This window comes from Toxorhynchites rutilus, chromosome 1 (assembly GCF_029784135.1).
Source record: "Toxorhynchites rutilus septentrionalis strain SRP chromosome 1, ASM2978413v1, whole genome shotgun sequence".
NCBI classification, from domain to species: Eukaryota; Metazoa; Arthropoda; class Insecta; order Diptera; family Culicidae; genus Toxorhynchites; species Toxorhynchites rutilus.
The window spans coordinates 67,614,633-67,637,491 of record NC_073744.1 but is presented as its reverse complement, the minus strand read 5'-3'; the positions used below and the strand labels follow the sequence as shown (position 1 = coordinate 67,637,491).

The window sequence follows — 22,859 nt, the reverse complement described above, 5'->3', positions numbered from 1 at the left end:
ATCCAGATGTCGACATCATTCCGCCGTCAACACGAATACGCTGGGCTGACTTGACTGGCATACCGTTTCACCGGTTTCACCCGTTTCACCATACCAGAACGTCGCCATTTTTTTTCAAATGATTTTTTTCCACCGCATTCAGTGCGTGCATTGAGTGCAGTGTGCATCGTAGCAGCGTTTGGCAGTATCTAGCCGTAAAAAAAGCTATGCCAAAAAACGTAATCAAAGGTATTGCGGTCGATTTTCCTTTCGAGCCCTACCAAGTGCAGGAAGTTTTTATGGCCAAAATTATGGATTGTTTGTGGAATGGCACCAACGGTGTTCTAGAATCTCCGCCAGGGACCGGAAAAACTCTGAGCTTGCTTTGTTCGACTCTAGCATGGACACAGAGCAGAAAAGCTTTAGCTCAAGCAAACGCGAAGAAAAGCAAAACAACTGAGTTGAAGATTGGTCAGAAGGAAAAGCTGAATCGGTTGGCGAACAGAAAAGTGCTTCGAAGTCTGAACGGAAACACTGACGCGGAGGAGGAAAAACGGAGCGTCCCGAGGATAATTTACGCTTCGAGAACACATTTGCAATTGACGCAAGCAATGCGGGAGCTGAAGAAAACAAGCTACAGCTCCATGAACGCTGTTTCTCTGGGATCTCGTCAACGACTGTGTATTCATCCTGATGTGTCGACGGGGGAGGGGAATTCGGCAAAAACGTCTATGTGCAACGCGACAATTAAGTCCCAAAATTGCTCGTTCTACAGCAAAGTGGAAAACAACAGAAGCAAGTCAGCAGTAACGGACTGCAGTTTGATGGACATCGAGGATATGATGCAGTTTGGTAAGAGCACTAAGACCTGTCCATTTTTCTTTTCAAAGCAATTGGCAGAAAATGCGGACATAATTTTTATGCTGCACAATGAATTGTTAGACCCAAGAGTTCGCAAGGCGAACAAATTTGACATTTCGAACACAATCATCATTCTCGATGAGGCGCACATCGTACCAAAATTGTGCGAGGAGTATGCTTCAACGCGGTTCAAATCGTCCGACATTGCTCTTTGTATTGGAGATATCAACTCGGTGATTGAAAACTCGTACCCTGTTCCAAGAAGCTGTACAAAAAATTTTACTAGGCATCAATTGACTGGGTTGAAAGATCTGTTACTCAGGCTAGGAAATGTGCTTGATAATATTAAGGTACCATCAGAGGGAGGGAGAACATTTTCCGGGACGTATATATTTGATCTTCTCGAGAAGGTTAATGTAAGTTTGCTTTTGTTTGGGAGTTTCATACCATTTAATGAGGTTGTTTTCAGATAAAAGAAAGCAACTGTCATGTTTTGACTGATCTACTGGATAATATCATTCAATACATTGCTGTCGTTACCCGGAAGAACTCGTTTATGCGTCGTGGAGGGTTGCAAAACTTTGCGGAGTTTCTGGCAACTGTTTTCGCCGGTAGGGGCCCTCAGTACCGACAATCGATCGATAAATGTTACAAGGTGCACATCGATCTCGAGGAACCGGAGAAGGTTCGTGGAAAGGTAAAGCAAACAATCAATGTGAACGCTAAGGAGCTCAATTTCTGGTGCTTGAATCCGGGCTTCGTTATGCGCCAATTGTTGGAGGATAATGTAAGAAGTATTATTTTGACGAGCGGTACACTAGCACCGGTAAAGCCTTTCGCTAGTGAACTGGACATTCCAATAGCGGTTCAACTGGAGAACCCACACATTATTGAGGACAATCAGGTTTGCGTTAAAATTTTGCGACAGGGTCCAGATAAGGAATGTCTCGATTCGAGCTTCAACAACCGTAACAATCCAAAGTATATCGAAAGCCTGGGTCGAACGATTTTGGCCTTCGCTCCGGTCATCCAAGGTGGATTGTTAGTATTCTTCGGCTCCAATCAATTGTTGCGCAAATGTCAAGAATCGTGGCAGGCATCTGACCTTTGGGCTCAGATTAGTCAAATTAAGCCAATTTTTTTGGAGTCTCGGGAAAAGGGTGATACCCAAAATAGCGCGTATCGATATACTAGGAAAATACAGAAACCAAATGGGAATGGAGCCATTTTTATTGCTGTTTGCAGAGGAAAATTTTCCGAAGGAATCGATTCCACCGAGGTGACGGGTCGAGCTCTAATGATGATCGGACTTCCGTTGCCACCTTCGAAAGACACACGAGTGATGCTTAAAAAAGAGTATCTACAAGGCCTTCGAACTGAAGAAAATGGGTTAGTAACTGGCGATGAATGGTGAGTGGAGTTTTAGTTTGTTAATTTAAAAATTAATATGAAATATCTGTTGTTAGGTACTCAATTGAGGCAACTAGGGCGGTTAACAAAGCTATCGGATGCATGGTTAGCCATAGATATGACTACGGTGCCATCCTTCTCTGTGACGTTCGTTTTCACAACCCTCGACAGAAGGCACAGCTTTCAACCTGGGTCCAGAAGCATTTACCGACTACCCAGTCCCAAACGTTCGGGCCGATTATTGGTGAGGTCGCGAAATTTTTTCGAAGAGCGGAAAAACTCGAATATTCATGGATGCCACCCCCTCTCAGCCTTGCGCGGGCAAAGTTAGTAGAAAGTTTAGAAGAAGAAAAGAACCTGCAATATATAAAGCACAATTTCGTGCCCGTAGCAAAGTCAAGAAAGAGAACATCCGATAAACATGTAGTCCCCGAATCCATCCTTCAAATTTACATACAAGATCACCTCCCTGATAGATCGGAAAACGTTATGAACACGGACCCGATGCCAGGTACAACGCAGGGTTTGATAGCGGAGAATGATAGTCCTACTCGGCAGGTACCTCGCATCCGGGATGATCTAATGAAAGTGATCCGTTCGTTACTCAGTTCGGAGAGCTATGAAAAGTTTCGTCGTGCTTTCGAGAGCTACAGAAGAACGGATGACTTTGCGCATGTTATGTCGGCTATGATGGAAGCATTCGGTAGACCAGATCTTCTGTATTTGCTGAGGGGTGAGTTTCTTGAGACAAACGAATCTATGATTTGTATCTTCATCTCCATGTTTGGAATCTTTTTTCAGCTATGCGGGGATCTATGAAGGCAGAACATCGGACACTTTTCGATGCTAGAATAAAACAAGAATACGGGGTTGTACGAGCACCGAGTGCAGCTAAACAACTAAGATTTTGAATTGGTTCTATGAGAGGATAGATAAGTCTGAGCGCCGCATGAGTAGCATTAAGCATGCATTGAAATCTATGACTGTTAAATTGAAATCTATGTATGAATTTATGAATTTTGTTCGACAAAATGCACATTGGAGAGCTAGATTCCTTCCAGTGTCATCAATCATCACTGGGCGGCGCTTGATGAATTACAGGTATATAGTGAAATATCCAACTCGATAAAACGATTAATCGATTGGTGTTTTCAGCGACTACAGCTAAAACTAAAGCATGTAACAATCTGCGACACTTCTGGGTCACTGAATTCCGTTGCCGCTAGTGATAATATTACAAGATAAAACTCATCAATATTCCGATCAGCAATGTTTTTAAATTGTTACGTGAGTATTTAAAGATTAGGAGTTAGTTTCCGCAAATGAACACTTCTGATGTCGTTCTACAGACAGCTAGGCTTTATACTTCGATAAGAAAGCATTAACAAATTTCACTAGAAGCTGCCTTTTAATGAATATTTTTTATTCTGAACTTTACTGAAATAATTTATAATTTTTATGTTTTACGGTTAGTTTTACTGTTGCGTTTGCAACAAGAGCAAATAAACCTCTGAATTTTAACGCGTGTATTTCAGTGTTAAAATTTCTTTGAATTAATTTACAATTGGTCGGTGTGAAGTCAGAGAGGACCAAGCCAATAAAAAAAAACAGCTATTGATTGCATTAGGTTAAGCATTTTGTAAACTACATACCATATTTATCAGATACTAGCTGACCCGGAAAAGTTCGTCCCGCCCAAAATTGATTTTTCGTGATCACATCCACGTTTTCTTGTCATTGTCATTGATTGATCTTCTAATCTACCCTATAAAATTACCTTTCACTATAATATTCCTAGTACTTCTACCAAAACTACCAAACATGGAATAAACGTTTGATACAGAAAAATGATAGAATAAAGACAGCCCTAAATCAGACAATTTCTTTCTCGAGTTTTCGGCGATTAATTTTTATTTGTATAGATAGAAGACGATATAGGAGTGCGTTCTATCACAATCAAATCCATTTCCACTTTCGAACGAAGATCAATTTCGTTAGCGCAAAAATTTAAAATTTAACAACGCTTGTCAATATGTAATTGTAGAACATATGTGAATTGTTTTTTTGGAATTTTCCCATTTTTCATCAGAGTTTTCAGAAAATTTTCAATTGTCATGTTTGGTTGAAATATGTGTATGATTTTTAGGGGACGCCTCTCTATTCCAGAGGAGGGAGGGGTATCATACCATCATAGGAACATTTTTCGTACCCAAAAACTCTCACATTCCAAATCCATTTGCTTGATTAGTTTTCGAGTTATGAAGAAGATTGTGTTTCATTTGTATGGCAGTCCCCCACTTAGAGAGAAGGGAAGGGGTATATAACCACCGCAGAAACGTTTTGTGCCTACTAAAACCTCCACATGCCAAATTTGGCTCGATTTGCTTGAGGAGTTCTCGAGTTATGCAGAAATTTGTGTTTCATTTGTATAGCAGCTTCAGCTTAGAGAGGGGGAGGGAGTGTCGAACCACCATAAAAACGTTTATCGATCCTTAAAACCTCTATATGCCAAGCTTGATTCTATTTGCTAGATTAATTCTCGAGTTATTGAGACCTTCACATGCCTAATTTGGTTTCATTTGCTTGATCAATTCCCGAGTAATGCAGGAATTTGTGTTTCATTTGTATGGCAAACCCCCCTTAGAGAGGGGGAGGAGTGTCTAACTACCATAGAAACTTTTTTTGCACCTTAAAACCTCCACATGCATAATTTGGTTTCGTTTGCTTGATTAATTCCCGAGTAATGCAGAAATGTGTGTTTCATTTGTATGACAGTTGTAAATATGTTGATTCTAAAATAAAAAATAGCTAATGTATTGTAAGTGTGTTCAAATGTTTTAAAGATCTAAACATGAATGAAACGTTCGTTACTCTTTCTTTCATACTTGTGTTTGACATACCGAGGTATAGAGTGCCAAGTCGATGACAAAAATTAAAAAAAAAAAACAAAACATACCTTGTATTCCATTCCCGATGTATTTCATTCACGAATCTCACATGTTTGTTCTCTTGAACGTTAAATGTAAATTGAAAAAAGGAATAAATTTCGTTGATGCAAATTTGTTGCTCTTCATCAAATGTTTTGCTCAGCTGAGGCGAATATGGCACTACTGAACGGTTTTCCATGTCAATGTCTGCGTTGAAAATTTTTATGAATGATTGTCCGTCATTATCAGTTTTTATTCGTTGATATATTGGACATCCACCTAGGCTTGCGGTCGTGTCGTTGGTGAAATCTTTAAGAAAATGCATTGTACAGTTTCCATCTGCCATGCAAGGCTATAAAAAAAGGCTATGTTTGTGGTAACAATACCGAACAAGAACCCATTTTTCGTCATTAGCAGACCCGAAAGCAATTTAAATTGTTGAAATTTCAATGAAAATGTTTATTCGATGCTGTTTGAATACTTAGTAGACATAGCCTTGACCCTAACTCAACTATTTTTCTATAAATCTCCTTGCATTTCAGCCAAAATATTATCCAGAATATAAAATAATTATCAGAGACTATTTTCGTCCGATATTTTCCCTACCTGTAAAGAATATGTTATTCTGTTACACAGAACACACAATAGAGCCATAGTTCATTTAAAAATTTTGTTTTTACGCTTCACAGGAATGGAACACGGATGACATTCGTTCTATTTGAAAAACAATCTACGTGTCGATTATTTGGATATTATTTATACCAAAATACTAAAATCGCGATTAAAAAAAGGAAATGGAAGTAAACCTTTGAGGTTATATGTACTTTTATGCCAAATTTATAAAAAAAGAAATAAAGATTATTTAGATTTTTTTTACATAGGACCACGCTAATCGGTATAAAACATATGGTAATCGGTACCCTAGTGGTATCATATATAGTTTACGTCCTATTCTCATGCCTACCAAGTTTTCAGTGCATAACTCCATGAAAATCGGTCGAGCCGTTTCGGAGGAGTTCGACCACGAACATCGTGACACGAGAATTTTATATATATAGAAGATTTCTATATAAAAGGTGTTCACTCTGCCTGAAAACCTATTATCTTTGACGCTTCACTAACTCGTAAAACGTAGTTTAATAATGTGCCGTTCAGTTCGTTTCACCGTGAAGTATGTACGAGAATAAGCCCAATTCATTCAATTATTCAGTTTGACCATCACCTGTTTCTTCTCCATATATTCCATCCTTTTCCTGATAAAAATATGTCACCCTTCTAAACTCGAGTCATCCGCGAGTAATCGGTCTTCTACCTTATTAACAATAGAATTAAGGAAAATTGTTCATAGATATATAGATATAGTTAATATGTTTAGTTAAGAATTTGGCTCCTTCAAACTTATGTAACTGAGACTGTAAAAATAAACGGAGTAATTAAAAAATCTTAATCCTTTTCTCAAGCACGGATGACAACTTTTGTTAATACTGAGTACCGTTATCTATTATTTATAGTAGCACCGTTTTGGTTCGTAAATAAGTTCGCAACACATTAAAATACGTGTAGAAAAAATGGGAACTGATACATTGCTACATAAATTATTATTGTTGCGAAGCAACAGAAGAAACGAAATTCCGATATTTTGATACAATTTATTTCACGGAATCGATTAAAATTTTCCTGCGATTTACAAACATTGGTTAGGTTAGGATATCGAAAAAAATTATCGTTACGACTCACGTTTGTGGGTTTCTCCTACACTCATATCCGAACTGGATTCATTTAGAATCTATTAGTATTATTTCCTAAATTTAAGGTTCTAATAATTAGTGGGTACTTCAAATAATAAGGCTATCTAAGTTACCTCTCGGCGTATTTATTTTAGGTACAAATTAAGTTTAATTGCTTTTCACTGAATGTATACTGTCACGTCTCCTCAAACAGTTCGACTTGCTTTGTTTTACTTAGGAAGGATAACCAAGTCGAGCTTTTTGAGGAAACAGCATCATCAAGTACACCACGGGTTCTCAAAGTGGTCGATATCGACCCCTTGGGGTCGATATTAGTTTTCCAGGGGTCGACATAAACGAAAACTGATTTTGGTGGTCGATCTCTATTTATTAACACAAGTTTTCATTTGTAACTTTCAAGTTACTGTACTAGTTGCGTGACGTGAATAAACTTGTTATAAGAATGACAAATATTTTAATAGAAAGTATTATTGTTGTAATTTGTATTTATAATTATTAATTTCACCTGATATTTACTGAATTTTATGTCTATTTATTGATGAGAAAATGATGTCAAGTTTACTCACTTAACCAACCGCAATTTTTTGAATTGGTAAGTATTTTGAATGAATTAGATAAAGATAGAATTATTACAGAACTTTGACTATAGGGGGTCGATGGTATCATTTCATTCTGGAAAAGGGGTCTCTCGCCGAAAATAGTTTGAGTATCCCTGAAGTACACGAACAAGGTGGACTCTTTTGTTAGTTTAAGTTCTCGCCGTTAAATCGTCGGCGCGTTGTTGTACATCATGGGTGTACGCAACAATTATATTAGTACATATACTTATTTGCTGTGGAGGCTAAGAGCAGACAAACGACCGCAAAATGTTAATACAGATTTTCAGAGAAAAAAAATTCAGATAAAAAGATTTTTTGAGACCAAAAATACAGATTTTATTGTGGCAACCCTGGTGTTCTGTTAAACTTTTTTTCATTCGTTTGATTTCGTTCTTCCAAACCAGAAATGAGTGCATTTGTCCTGCTGAAAGCGTGGCATGTAACATGGAACAACTATGCGTAGAACGGCAGTGTAAACAAAAGCATTTGATCGTATGAAACCATTCTTTTCGAGGGAAGTTGTGACTCTTATTTACATGTAAGAGTATGTTGGGGCGCTTCCAAAAAAGAACATATGAGAAGTTATCATGCATGTGTTATCGAATGATTCAGAGCAATCGATTTCATTTGCATCCCAAATCTACCAAAAGCATGGGGCTGGATATTCCGTGATTGATCGGGAATTACTCTGGTAATCTATTATAGAATAATCAACTTTATTTATGGTCGACATTTTAAGCTCATGTACGTAATATCATATCCTATTAACTGTTTTGTATATCCCAAAGCGCATTTCGATACTGTAAAGGGATGTTTACAAAGGTGGGTTCAGCAGGCTGCTTCATGAAAGCCAGACACGAGAATGTTTCTTAGGAATATATGAAGCAAGTCATCTCCACGACTAAAGCGACATAGACATTGGGTTAATTTTTGACAGTTGTAGATCATTTGGTCATCTATAACGATAACTGAAAGTGTTGATTGCGCACGAAATTCTGTGATATCTTGAAATGAGTGAATTCTACTAATTGCTTTACAAAATCAATTTATTGGATTGATCTGAAGTTCAACGATAAAACTGAAACGTAAAATCAACTAATATCCGCAGGTGTCAGACTCCAAATGTGTCCTCAGTTTCCCTTTGATAGTCTCACACTGTTCTGGTTTAGGCATAACGACAGCAATATATCCTTCTCCTTCAGTTCCTAGCAGTTCCAAATCCCGCGTTACATTCTGATTCACCTCAACCAGTTTGCCCTGTACACAGCCACGAACTTTATAGACGCTACCATCTTTACACGTGATCAAAGCCAACGTCGAGTCAGCCTGTACTATCATCCCTCCGCTTTTCTTCTTCCCACTCACATGATTCTGGCTGCGATCGATTCTACCCACCTCGAACGAAACCGATTCGATGCCAAGTTTGAAAGCCACATGCCCGGGTTTCAGCCCAATCAGACAGATCCTATTTGAATGGAACAGCACCAAATGTGGCTCGTCTTCCTTTCCGGGATACACATAATAGTATCGTGTGAAGAACCGATCCACAATCGAAGGATAGTTCACGGCGTAATCCTCCACGATTGATGGTACTGTTTCACCGCAAATTATTTGCGGCTCTTCCTGTAGGTAATAGCTTTCCAAATCGGTCATGTTGAGTGATTAGTTTTTCGATGCCTCTTCCGCATCAAGCTGTCGCATCCGTTCCCGTATTTGAAGGTGTTTCTCACGAGCTTGCTCTCGATTCCGTCGACTTCTTTCCTGGCGCTCCTTTTTGAGACACACGACTACTTGCTGGTCGAAGGTGTTACATGCGCCAAAAAATTTGGCAAATTTGTTCTGAAAACGAAGTGATAGCAATGTTGAAAATAGTTATTCTTCAGTTAACAAGTAAAAGGTTTACCTCGTCGTGACACTTTTTTAATAAATCAATGAGACTATTACATTCCGGAGTGTGTAAATGAGGGGACAGATCCGTATGCATTACTAGTTCAAATGCCGTTATTGTTTCACAGAGACAACGTTATATATTTAACAGAATATAAACTAATGTTACACAACGTTCTCTGCGGATGGAAACATGATGGAAGAGTAAATATATAGAGATGTCGGTTAATCGCTCGATTAATTCAAATAATTGAATATCTGAAATTAAAATCGAGTAGTTTTGCATCGAATAATTTAAAATCAAAATATGAATACATCGAATAATTGCCACTGTAATCGCGATTAATGAAAGAAGAAATTTTTCCCAAGGTTAATGTATTTTTAGTTTATCAATTTTTTTATTTAGACTATATAATTTTTTTATCCAACAATTTTTCATCCAACCATCTAACAGCGACATCCCGATAGGCCACGCGACCAGAATGACAACGTGATACGTGATTATTACAAGAAAAAAATATTCGCTCGATCAATCGAATATTGGAAAACAATTATTCGAATGAATCGAATATTGAAAAATGCCCCAACGATTAATCGATAATCAAGTAAATGAAAAAGTTAGACATCACTATAAATATTCTGAAACAAGACTTTCTATGGTACTAGGTGGGTCCATCTTGTCACTAAGTCAGTTAGGGGAGCGGTACGCAAAAACAGATCGAAAGAAAGCGTGGAAGAGAGAGGTCGAACACGTCTGAATTGCTGCATTCGCTGCATTGACTGCAGCGTATTGGTTTTTTGTTCACAAACAATTCCGTTTACATTCAAGACGGACGCAGTGATTCTAACATATTGGCTCACCTTAGGATATACTTCTAAGCGTCTTGCTCAGAATATACTTCTTGCACTGAGAGAAATAATTAGTAAATATAACGAATTTTTTGGTAAATACTACCAATCTATAGTCATTTTCGACCGTACTAATAAACACATATGTCAAGCAGAACCATGATTCGGAAGCCCAATATCGGCTACATTTTCTCCCGAAAATGCAAGTATCAGAATTATATCCTTATTTTACCTCCGTATTGCCTTATGGGAACAATGAAAATGGTTAATACGCGCTTTTCTCACCAGTTTTCAGATATGACAATATCCAAGCTTACTAATGTTATCGAGTAAAATATACTAATCTCTGGTAGGGATGCGGGTTTGTTGACAATATGTACAAAAAATTTGTACATTCTACTAATTTTGCATTACCAAATGTATTTAGTAGTTTTCGACCGAGGATTTTTCTAAGGGTGTATATCCCAAGGTGTGTATATATAATTAAAGGTTCGACCATTTCGTCAATAAGTGCGCGAGGGGAAACGGTATAAATATACAGAAGACTGCGGAAAGGGATTTGACCGCAAAACGCGAGAAACCGAGACAACACCGAGAGTCGATTTGTTTTCTTGAGCTGAAACACAAAATAAGATAGAGTATAATACAAACCTAGCTTTAACCGTAAAAGACTTACCTTTCAACTTTTCTTCTTCTTCTTCTTCTTTTTGGCTTTAAGAGGGTTCAAACTTTTCAGTTCATTCGCCTCTATTTCAACTTTTCAATACTCTTATTGCCACCTCGTGCACTTATTGACACCTTCACACCTTTCACACCTTTAGTTATATATACACTCCTTGGTCTGACATAAATCCGAACAAAACGTCAAAACCTGTCAACAAAATGGACTAAGTTCAGATTATTGGATAAAGTGCGATTCACATACAACATCATCGTCATGTCACTTACAACCAGAGAGGCCAGGTTTGAAGGTATGTCTTTATTTAGAAAACATTTGACTTATTGTGAAGATATTTTGAAGACATTATAAAATATGTGAAGACATTTCAGTATGATAGTGTATGTTGATTGTTTTGGGAATATTATTTTCATGAAGTTCCTACTATTGGCCCAAAATATCGTCAAAAGAAGTAAAGCTTTTTTCTCAGTGTCATTCGTTTGTTTTTTAATAGTGTCACTTATTTATTATTGTCTTTAGTAATAATTCACTCGCTTTATCTCACGACCACTTTACAAATCGAAGGTTTCCCGGTTACATATTTTTGTATTTGTTGTGTCAAGTTGTAAATACAATGGTCTTTCATTGGGAATACTGACGCGCCATTAACACATTAAAATATAATTTATTGTTGTAAAAGAACACATGGTATTACATTGGCAGACCTTACAATTAACGATTGAAACGGAAGTGTCTAGACAATATGACAACTGTCATCACACACATCTATGCGCCTTACAGCATCGTCGGAGTAGCAGGCAACTGTCACTCGAGAGCCCAGCGTCGTAGGGAGCCGCTCATAGGTGGAGCCACTCCAACAGAATACAGTTGTCTCCAACATCTCCCCTTTTTAATAAATGTGATACGGGTTGAACCACTTCGGCGTCCTTCTATTCCTAGAAGATCGCCGAGGAACTGTTACCACCGGATCTGCCTCAACTGCTGATTCAAATTCGGTTGAAGCTGATGATGTTGACGTTGATGGGGACTGGCCAGACGACAAAGGACTAGACACAGGACTTGTTGCGAAATAGAAGGTTGCAATGTTCTGCCTGATAAGGATGCTTGCTGAGATGGTGGTGTTGCAGGAGTGGGAAATGAACCTTGTGTAGTCGAACCTGGTTCTGGTAAGTTCCAGGCTTCAAGTAAAACATCCAAGGGTAGCTTTGAATCGCAATTGCTCCCTGGATTTGCCAACTGATCTGGTACTGAATCAGTCACGGTTCGACCTCGTAGCTGATTGATGTGTGAGCGCTGCAGTCGATCGCCTTCTAACCATACGTTATACATGACGTCTCCCAGTCGTTCTGATACGATGCCAGGTACCCATTTCCAACTGTTTCTAGTGAAGACCTTGGCGTAAACTGGATCGTCTTTGCTATAAAACCTCGGCTGTTTATCAGGTTTTGTAGTTGATTCCGGCTTATGAACTGTTGGTGGACGAAGCAACTCGAGGCACGTTCTGATTTGACGATTGAACATGACCTCGGCTGGCGATTTGTTATCCTGTAGGGAGCGGTTTGGCGTGCTCCGGTACGTAAGCAGAAAAATGTCCAAGGCTTCATCGATAGCTTTTGTCCCCTCTCGAATTTTTTTAACGGTGCGTTTGAACGTGTCCACAAATCGTTCGGCTTGCCCGTTCGACTGTGGATGGAACGGTGCAGTAGTTACATGTTCTATTCCATTTGCCATGCAGAAGTTTGCGAACTCAGCGCTGGTGATCTGGGTTCCATTGTCCGATACCAGGGTTGTGGGCATCCCAAGACGAGCGAATAGTCCACGGAGAATGCTGATGGTAGCGTGGGAAGTGATCCGTCGAGTTTGAACCACCTCAGGCCACTTGGAGAAGCTGTCGACGGCGACGAGATAATATTCACCTTCGACTGGACCGGCGTTGCCACGGACCAGATGCTCTGGGCCATGGAACAGGATCCGATTGCGGAGGAGATCGTGCTACTGACGCACAATGCTGACAAGTCTCGACGAAGTCCTTCACTTGTTCGTCCATCGAAGGCCAGTACACATAGCTTCTTGAGAGTGCTTTCATCCTATGGATTCCAGGGTGCCCAAGGTGTAGTTGTTTTAGGCACTGCTTCCGATATTGCGAGAGGACCACGAGTCGTTCTCCAAACAGAATACAACCGTCCACTAGACTGAGCGAGTCCTGCCTGGCTTGGAATCGCTTCAGTTCCGGCTCGATGAGTTGCGTTTGCGGCCAACCATCTCTCACATACCGGAATACCTTGCGTAGGAGTGGATCGGACTGTGTACCCTGAGCGACGACTCTAAAACTGAGAGGAAGAGCGTTAACTGTACATGATGCTACAGACCTGATATCATTCTCTAAACGGATGCTGGCAATCACATAGTCTTCCTCTGGCTTCGCATGCTGATCGATGAGACGTGACAAGATATCGGCGTTACCGAATTTTGTTGTCGCCACATACTCAATCTCGAAGTCGTACAGTAGTAAAGTCAAAGCGAACCGTTGCAATCTGTTAGCAGTATAGACGGGAATGCCCTTCTTGGATCCAAAAATTCGAAGTAGTGGAGCGTGGTCAGTTTGTAGACGGAAGCGCCGACCAAACAGCATTTTATGGAACTTGGTGACGGCGAATATTATGGCCAGACCCTCACGGTCTACTTGACTGTAGTTCTGCTCCGCCTTGGTGAGTGCTCTTGAAGCATGTTGTACCACTTTTATTGATCCATCAGGAAATCGATGGCTAATCGTTGCTCCTAGACCAATGGATGAAGCATCAGCCGCCACGATGATGTCTAACTTCGGATTATAGTGGGTGAGAAGCAGATCTGAAGAGAGAATTCTCTTGAAGTTTTCGAATGCTTGTTGACACTCCTTGTTCCACTCGAACTTTGCATCCGATTTGAGTAGGTTGTCAAGTGGATAACGCAACATCCGCATATTCGGCACATACTTCGCATAAAAATTTATTGCGCCTAGGAAGGAACGGACTCCTGAAACGTCAATGGGAGGCGATAGTTTTGCGATCGCTTCGATTTTTGCTGCATCTGGACGCAGCCCTTGATGATCGATAACATGGCCCAGATACTAGATCTGACGTTTGCGGAATGAACATTTCTCCGATCGAATCGTGAACCCAAAGTCTTCGATGCGCTGTAGAACTGCTTTCAGATTAGAATCATGCTCCTGATCGCTTTTTCCACCGACTACGACGTCGTCCATATAACCGGACGTCCCCTCGAGACCGGCGAGCATAGTATCGATCAATTGTTGAAATGCTCCTGGAGCAATCTTCACGCCCGGTGGAAGGCGATTGTATTGAAACAACCCACGATGCGTATTTATTGTTAGCATACCACGACTTGCTTCATCAACTTCTACTTTCAGGAATGCGTCGGAGAGATCAATCTGGCTGAATACTTTACAGTTTGCGAGCTTTGCGAAAATGTCCTCCGGACGGGGAAGCGGGTATTGATGAGGCTGTAAGGCGGCATTTAGACCCGTCGAATAGTCTCCGCAGATCCGGATCGAACCATTAGCCTTGCGTACCACAACTATCGGAGCGGCCCACTCCGAATAATCTACCGGTGAAATGATATTTACATTCTCTAGAGGATCGAGCTCTTGATTCACAGCATCCTGCATGGCATACGCCACTGGGCGTTTCGGACAGAAAACTGGGTTACACTGTTCTTTTAGGTTCAACTTCACTTTAATCTTATGGCATAAACCAAGTTCTTCACTGAACACCTTCGGAAATATTTTCTTCAGGGAATTGGTAGACACGGGTGCACTGGATACCTGACAACAGAATGTGTCCATCGGCACGGATCCGAGATCAAAACTGTCTACTAAATCAGATCCAAGAAGTTGCAAATGTTTTTCAGTCACACGAATCACTGCTTTGTGGGTTTTCTTTGCAATGCTAACGTTGCAACTAAATTCGCCTACAAGAGGCAAAACATTTCCCGAAGCGGTTTTCGCTTTCACTGTAGCTGGGGCTAACACTGGACTTCCAATCGTCTACCAATTCTTCTTGCTAATGACTGTTATATCCGAGGCTGTATCAAGCTGTAACCTTATTTCACCTCCGGGGAATAAAACAGGAACAAATTTCCTTCTTTTCTCCACACTGCATGCTTTTACTACAACCACTTTGCTGGTTACCGAGAACTTCCTCCGTTTCTTTGCAGATCCACGCGACTTCTTTGCGCTGGTACAATGTCCTTCCCGGTGTCCGATCTGTCCGCAATCGGAACACTTATGGCTTCTATAGGTACATTCGCGAGCATAATGGAACGAGCCACAATACCAACACGGTGATTTAGGTTTGCTTTTTCTGTCACCGGTGTCGGTTCTGATTGCCAGATTTTCTCGTTTCCTGGAACGTCGCCCGTCGAATTTCTGCTTCACTGCATTCATCTGATCAAAGTGAGAAGCAGACTCGATCATTGCATTATCATGTCGGAGGTTGACCAACCGCTGGTTTTCCTCTGATAACTGTTCAAGGGTGACGTTGTCACGTTCTTCAATTTTGGAAAGAAGTCGGGTCCGCAACTCGGCGTCAGTTTCAGATTTGAGTCCACAGACGTATATTAAACACTTGAACTCTTCTTCGGTGAGCTTTCCTAGCTCAAACTGAACACAGGATTTGTTGACACGGCATGCAAAGGCAATGTGATCCTCCGTCGGATTTTTCGAAACTTGGAGACATCGATATCGACGACTGATAAAAGACTCTTTCGCGCCAAACAGTCCTTTCAATTTTTCTACTGTCTGCGCGAAACTGAAGTCTAATACAATACTTTTCGTGGTTACGTTTTGTGGATTTGGGACGATATTCGCTCAATCAACGGTTTAGGAAGTCAATTATCATTTCTAAACTTATAACATTTAGTTCGCAGTTGCGCAATGTATCCTTTGTTCATATTATTGAAATAAATTTCAAAACCTCACTGCACTCAAAAATTATTCCGCTGGGACCATGAGTGAAGCACTGCACACGCAAAATCTTCCAGAGTTCCAAACGTGTGCGCTACAGCTAATTTGTTTTTCGTTTTATACTGGCCTCAATACATAGTAGGACACATCGATCTCATAGTTTGGCATCACTGCTTGTATTATATAATTTATCACTGTACGAAATGCTCCGAAAAGTTTATATGTTTGGATTGTTTTAATAGAAGACATTTCACGAGTTTGAATTAATGTTATAAAAATGTAATTTCGAAAAAATGAATTGTTTTATAATGATTTTTATCGACATTTTACTCGTTTACGTTGAGTTGGGGCCACGTGTGCAGTACTACACACGGGCAGTATTTATCCTTATATTGCAGATGAGGATGAAATTTATGCTAGATGGGTTCCTGGCGAAGTTCCTCTAGAAACGTAAGTGTTATTTAAGAAGAAGAAGAAGAAGAGGAAGAAGAAGAGTTCCTGGCACCATCTAGTATAAGAATCAACCATTGGACTCTCTAGGTTTTTACAATCTTTTTGGCCAAAACACCATGGCCGTCAAAGTGTTGATGGAACGTGCTAAATAACATTGGAACATGCCTAGCAATTACATGAAATAGTCTATCAAACATTGTTCAAAATTAAATTTTTTAGTTTCCTTTGTTTGTGGAGACATTTGAAGACATTTTTTCGTAACATGTAAAGGCATCTGAAAAAAAATCCTGGCATCTCTGGTAAGCATACAAATGGGTAGATCTTATGTATGGGAAAATGGAAGCATGTCATTTAGGGACATTTAGACATTTAGGAAATAAATTTTGGGAAGAACCTTCTCAAAAAGTACTGTATCAAATGATTTTTCCACTCACACGAATAAGAAGTCAGAAGCTAAAGGAAGCAGGGTGGAAAAATCCCATTTTCATTTTATTGACAGCGGAAGATATTGAGACAACATTGAATTCGATCACCATTGCCCCGCAGCTCATGACAAATGAAACGAACTAAATTGCATGCAACGGCTGCTCCGTCACGTTGAACATTTAGTTTTTGCATTATTTCCCACACTCATTCGTCTCACTGTCTCATTGAGAATGAACATCCGAAATATTCATACGCATCTACGATCAACTGATAGTGGAAGAAAACAAAATTACATTCAGAGAAATATCATCCCACTGGCACTGCATCAGACGTTTATACGCGTGTTCGTGTGTATGTTTTCCTGGTTTGTTTTTAGCCCGGACCCATTTTCGTGCCGCTTATTGCACACACTTCGATGGGCAACGGCATAATCGAGTACTGGGTTTATGGATTTATGACAAACGAAAATTTCACCAAAACGTAATGACAGGTGATATTTGCGGCATGAACATTCAGTGACATCGAGAATGAACTGATATTTCTGTCGATGGAACGAAGACTATGGGCCTGATTCTCGAATACACTACGAATACACTTCACGGTGGAGACGGAATGAAACGTTTTCGCGATGACAACGGTACGGTGTCGACATCTGGATATGAGATTAGTTTCCCAGTAAATCTATCATTATAATATGAAATTATTTTCAGATGAAATTTTTGTATGAGATGATTATATCACATGAAGAAAACAAAGTTTTCCGCTTACATTGAATACCAGTTTGATACGGAGAAGTTAATTTTCACTAATGATTTTTTATTTGAAAAGTGCTCATTCTGTCTGCAAACTCATTATTATCTTCGACATTTCACTAACTCGTAAAACGTAGTTCAATGGCGTGCCGTTTATTTCGTTTCCACCGTGAAGTGTATTCGAGAATCAGGCCCTATATCAAAACAAACGTGATGGTGAACCAGCAACCAAAGTGTTATAGGCACCGTGATAGAAAGAAGTGAAGAGTGTCGGAGGAGATATTTTGCTCTGACAAAATTTACTTTCCGATTTCAGCATGTTCTTTAGAAATTTTGCATCCCTGTTCCTGAATCATTTGCTACAGAATAAAGCACCATTTCATAAAAGTCGGAAGTCCTTTACATGGTTTATTGGACTGGAGCTTTCAGATTCTGGACTACTTTGCTTATTTACCAGTTAAAACCCCATGATTGGTCGTACGAAGAAAATATGCAGCTAACAGGCAGTATGGGAGGTCTTCGTCGCCTAGTTGGTTGCGTGTCCACTACTAAGCGAATGATCATGAGCTTATAACTCAGGGTCCTAAACTGCACATATTTGTGTGTTATCGCTCACATTACGGTCTGCTGCATCGCAATTGGCGCTACAGTAAATTACATTTCACGCGACATTTAGCTAATTGGACAGACCTGTAATGCGACACGTCCAATTGGACATTTTCACCTCTATTGGACATTTTCACCTCTATTGGACATTTTTGTAAACATCGAGTTCGGGGCCCAAATTATGAACTCACATTAAAAGTCGACACTGTGACACTCTCATCGACAATGTCCAATTACAGGTCGAAAAAGCCTCCAATGCGACACTGAGTGGTACCTCGGCATGTCGCATTAAATGTAAATTACTGTATTAATAACATAACAATGGAAACCTCATATCAACAGTCTCGCTGTGAACAATCCGACTGTGAACATTCGAACAATAATAATATTCTTACGCCGAAAAAGGCGACATGTGTAGCGATAGAATAGGAATACTCTTACGCCTTAGAAAATGGCTACAGTGTAATATACAACAAAAATCATCTTTAGATAAAAATGTACACGAATAAATTCGTCTCTGTTACAGGAGAATTGCTAAATGAGCCTAATAAAATAAACAGGTGGGATAAAAAACAGGCAGAATGAGAATTTTATCGAGCTTAAACGAGCAGCGTAAAGCAAGATTCAAATTTCCACATGCCGTATCTTGGCAGAATACGTTGTTTGAATTGATTGACAACTAAAGATTGTCTACGAATTGTAAATTTGTTGTAGTTCGTGCGAAATTTGCTGTTAATTTTGTAAAGTGACACGAAATGTATCAAAGTTTTAAAAATTGCTCGAATTTCAATGCCTCGCGAAAGTGTACATTTTTGGAAAAAATAATGCAAAAGGAAAACTAACCTTCCGTGAAGGTCTGCTTTGAGCCTTTGTGCTTCAGTGTAAAACCCAAATTGCATGTTGAGGAACTGTTTTGAAAAATAGCACACGAACGAAGGTTATAGAATATATTTTGTTTTATATGAAAACAACATTTTAAAATACATTACTTAGTAGATACACATCTAAAGTTCACAACGAATTGAAAAAATCTTGTTTATCTGTCATAATCTCACAAATTAAGTATCACAGCTCATTAAAGTAAAAAAAGTCCGAACAGTATGTCACCCTTGTCCAAATTGAATACGACCACAAAGGGTTAACATGCAACTGTGTATCTATATAAAGATTATCATTATTTTGACATTTTTGTACAATTTTGGTACACAGTCGTGTGAGCACTTTTCCCTTCGGCATTTTCCAGATTTATTGACAAATAAACAAAAACAACATAGGTTTCTCTTTGAACATAAAATGGGTAAAACGTTCGAAATAGGTAAAGCGAAATTATAACTCGAACGAAATAACGATTTCGAACGAAATGGAAATCCGTCGGAATAGAGAATAGGGCTATATGTGTTTATCTTGGTCTGGATCACGTTCACTGAGTAGCTGATAGCACCGATAGCACCAAATTGGAGTCACGCGAATGATGGGTAAAGAAAAGAAAACAAACAACAGCTAGGTTGACATCAGCCGCATTTCAACATTTTGCTCAATGTGCATTTCTTCATTTCTCGCTAACACGTTTTCCTACCGGCTTTAACAATAACAGTTTAAGTTGAAAACAAGATTTTAGAGTGAAATGAAAATGACCAGCAAAAAAGTAAAACACGAGGAAGATGAAACCGAACGGATGGAAAGTGGTGATGATTCCAGTGATGACGAAAACCCGGATATTTATAAGGGTGACGAGGTATCGAAGCTTCAAAGCAATGGAGTTTCGGCTTAAAATTGTGAAAATGTTATATTTTTTTTAGGGAATCACCGTCGATTTCGAGGGTCGTAATCCAATTGATGCCGACATAGATGGGATCAAACAGATGCTTGGACAGCTTTTCGTGAAAGCTCACATCGATCTCAACGAGTTAGCGGGGTTAATTATCGGTGAGATAGGAGTGATGCTAAGTGTACCTTTTCCCCGTTTCATTGTTCTGTGGGATTCGATCGATATGCAATCTCTTTTCAATTTAAAGGGGTGTTGAAATAGTACAGTTCCGCTGTTTTGCGAATAACGGCAGAGGTTTATAATTATTTTTTGTTAGATCGAGTTTCTGGTTCTGGAAATTGAATGTAGTGCGCAATGCATATTAAATTAGGAACTTATTATTGCAGGACAAAACTATGTTGGCAGCGTTCTCAAACAGGCTTACAATGATGATGATGAAGACGACGAGGACGATGATATGGATGATCCTTGTCAGGTTGTTTTCGGTGTGACGACAGCCGTCAACATCACCAACAAGCAGGACCAAAACTGCGTCAAGCAGTTACAAAAAATAGTGTTTGATAAGGCGGAAAAATATGCCACTGATTCGGTCATACAAACCTTCCGCGACGCACTGCAAAATGGCTCGAAAACCACAGCTCTACTGCTTAACGAACGTTTTGTGAACATTCCTGCCGCTGTGTGCGTGCCGATGTTTGAGAATCTGCTGGTGGAGATGGACCGTGCGAGGGCGAAGGGAATGCCATACAAATTTGATTACTATCTGATGTTTGTAAAGTACTACCAGAAAGCTGCTGGCGGCGGAAAACCGGCCGAAGTTTTGTACTCCAATGACGAGGAAGAGTACTTTATTAAGGATTCGGTGGCAAGTTTTGATTACTCGGTACAGAAGGAAACCACTACGGCACTGGCCGGAAATTGGTTGGAGGATGACGATGAACTGCAGCCGTTCAGGAAGGTTCTGCTGATCGACGCAAACAAATTCCAGGAAACTGTCAATACAATCAAGAGTTTGGTCGCAAGTGCGGTCAATAATTGATGAGGGGAAATAAAGTATATGTGACTTCTGTATCAAAATGACTCACATTTATTTAAAAAGGAAATCAACTAGAGCAGATTTTGATTTGAAAGTTATGTAACTTTTTTATTATTAAGATGTTACCTTTATTGAACTATTTTTTTTATATATGAAGCATCAACAGATTATATAATCCTAATGATACAACTTACATCTAACATCAATATATCTTATTCTACTTAATGATAACCTAGTCTAAACCAACGGAACACAATATACTAAACTAAACTAAATTAACGAAGCACTTCACGGAACCTACTTTTATTAGCAGAGCGGGACAAATGAAAATCGAAAACACAATAACAACGGGTCAACACACGACACATACTACTAATTGGCTCATTGTGGCCGTAGTTGGTGCGGAATGTCGGAATTCGTAGGAAATCGTGCGACCGAATATCGAAATTTAACATGTCCAGTGAAGCAAAGCAGTCGATGTGAGATTTCTTCAACAACATTTCTTCGGTTCATAAGAAGATCTAGATCAATTAGCTGACAGCGATCCTCATATCTTGGGAGATTAAAAGGATCGTTCCAAGGCAATCGTCTAAGAGCAAAGCGGATAAATTTGCGTTGAATTGCGTCTACTTGTTGTATACCGTTTTGGTAGTGTGGTGCCCATACAACTGCTGCATACTCCAGGGAGGATCGAACCAACAAGCAATAAAGTGCAGCGCGAAAGATGAAGCCAAGACTTCTTGAGGCTTTAGTGGTTACATAACCTACGTGATCTTTGAAGGTTAGGCGTGAGTCTGGGAGAATACCTAAATCTTTAACGATGGTTTCACGTTTGTGAGACGTATTGTCGATGGTATAATTGAAGTAATATGGGGAGCGTTTACGAGCAAATGAAATGACAGAGCATTTGTCGGCATTCAGACTCATCCGATTAGTTGAGCACCATTCGGAAAAATTATTAAGTTCACGTTGAAGGAAATGTGCGTCTTCTGGACAGGTTATTACGCAGTAAAGTTTATAGTCGTCGGCGTATGAGAGCTTGAAACGTTCCAGTAAAAGGTTCACATCATGCAGGTACAGTAAAAATAGGAAAGGTCCGATGTGGCTGCTCTGTGTAACACCCGATGTGCCTGAGAATGGCTCCGATATAGTGTCACCGATCTTGACAGACATTGAGCGACCAACTAGATAGGAATTGAGCCAGCCGAGTAGAGTGCTAGAACAACCGAGACGTTCGAGTTTGACTATCAAGATTTCATGATTCAGTTTATCGAAGGCAGCCGAAAAATCTGTGTAGATAGCATCGACCTGTTGGCAATCTTCAATGGTTTTAATGATGTAGGATGTGTAGGTGAGGAGATTGGTGCAAGTGGATCTTTTGGGCATAAATCCATACTGAGTTTCAGACACGTAGCTTAGGTAGTTATGCATGCGAAAGTCCAAAACAGTGAGCTCAAATAGCTTTGACGTGGCACACAAAGCAGCGATTCCTCTATAGTTGGAAATTTCTCGTTTATCATCTTTTTAAACACTGGGAAAATGACAAATTTCTTCCACATACTCGGGAATGTGCCTGACGACAGAGCGGTTGAAAATAGTTGCCAAAGGTTGGGAAATTGCAGAGCTACATATTTTTAAAAACAATAAATGGTATACCATCTGGACCCGGATTTGTTGAACATTTTAAACGAACGCAACTGGATTCAATACTGTTAAGCGAGATCTGTGGATGTGGTTCGATGGCTGGGCGAAGTGGTACGTTGGCTGCCGCTTGAGACACCTGTTGTGGATCAAGCATTTCATTTGCTGAAAAATTGGTCCCTGAAGAGGTACCAATCGATGAGAGAGAAGCTTCTTTTCTGCCCAAGTTAATTGTCACAGGAAGATCTATCTCCTTCCGTTGTTCGTCGATGTAA

The 22,859-nt window shown here is 39.8% G+C and overlaps 6 protein-coding genes across 6 annotated transcripts; 2 read left to right on the top strand and 4 right to left on the bottom strand.

The window, feature by feature from the left end:
* Positions 1–127: 127 nt before the first annotated feature.
* Positions 128–3,799, top strand: LOC129774768 (regulator of telomere elongation helicase 1 homolog). The gene is made up of 5 exons (XM_055778721.1): positions 128–1,256; positions 1,310–2,250; positions 2,307–2,983; positions 3,052–3,351; positions 3,406–3,799. Exons 1-4 carry the CDS (start codon positions 207–209, stop codon positions 3,159–3,161), a joined length of 2,778 nt encoding a protein of 925 aa, XP_055634696.1. The 5' UTR covers positions 128–206; the 3' UTR covers positions 3,162–3,351; positions 3,406–3,799.
* A 4,753-nt stretch (positions 3,800–8,552) lies between these two features.
* Positions 8,553–9,177, bottom strand: LOC129761742 (protein Abitram). Its single transcript, XM_055759489.1, has one exon. It carries the CDS (start codon positions 9,175–9,177, stop codon positions 8,620–8,622), a length of 558 nt encoding a protein of 185 aa, XP_055615464.1. The 3' UTR covers positions 8,553–8,619.
* A 9-nt stretch (positions 9,178–9,186) lies between these two features.
* Positions 9,187–9,627, bottom strand: LOC129761743 (COX assembly mitochondrial protein 2 homolog). Its single transcript, XM_055759490.1, has 2 exons — positions 9,428–9,627; positions 9,187–9,363 (listed from the first exon to the last, which is right to left on the bottom strand). The coding sequence occupies exons 1-2, from the start codon at positions 9,506–9,508 to the stop codon at positions 9,187–9,189; spliced, it is 258 nt and encodes an 85-aa protein (XP_055615465.1). The 5' UTR covers positions 9,509–9,627.
* A 2,269-nt stretch (positions 9,628–11,896) lies between these two features.
* LOC129782153 (uncharacterized protein K02A2.6-like) lies at positions 11,897–12,736 on the bottom strand. Its single transcript, XM_055789534.1, has one exon. It carries the CDS (start codon positions 12,734–12,736, stop codon positions 11,897–11,899), a length of 840 nt encoding a protein of 279 aa, XP_055645509.1.
* A 1,312-nt stretch (positions 12,737–14,048) lies between these two features.
* On the bottom strand, positions 14,049–14,783 carry LOC129782125 (uncharacterized protein K02A2.6-like). The gene has a single exon (XM_055789533.1). The coding sequence runs from the start codon at positions 14,781–14,783 to the stop codon at positions 14,049–14,051; it is 735 nt and encodes a 244-aa protein (XP_055645508.1).
* Positions 14,784–19,615: 4,832 nt separating this feature from the next.
* Positions 19,616–20,984, top strand: LOC129777120 (protein BCCIP homolog). The gene is made up of 3 exons (XM_055783196.1): positions 19,616–19,874; positions 19,939–20,065; positions 20,294–20,984. Exons 1-3 carry the CDS (start codon positions 19,764–19,766, stop codon positions 20,944–20,946), a joined length of 891 nt encoding a protein of 296 aa, XP_055639171.1. The 5' UTR covers positions 19,616–19,763; the 3' UTR covers positions 20,947–20,984.
* The last annotated feature ends 1,875 nt before the right edge of the window (positions 20,985–22,859 follow it).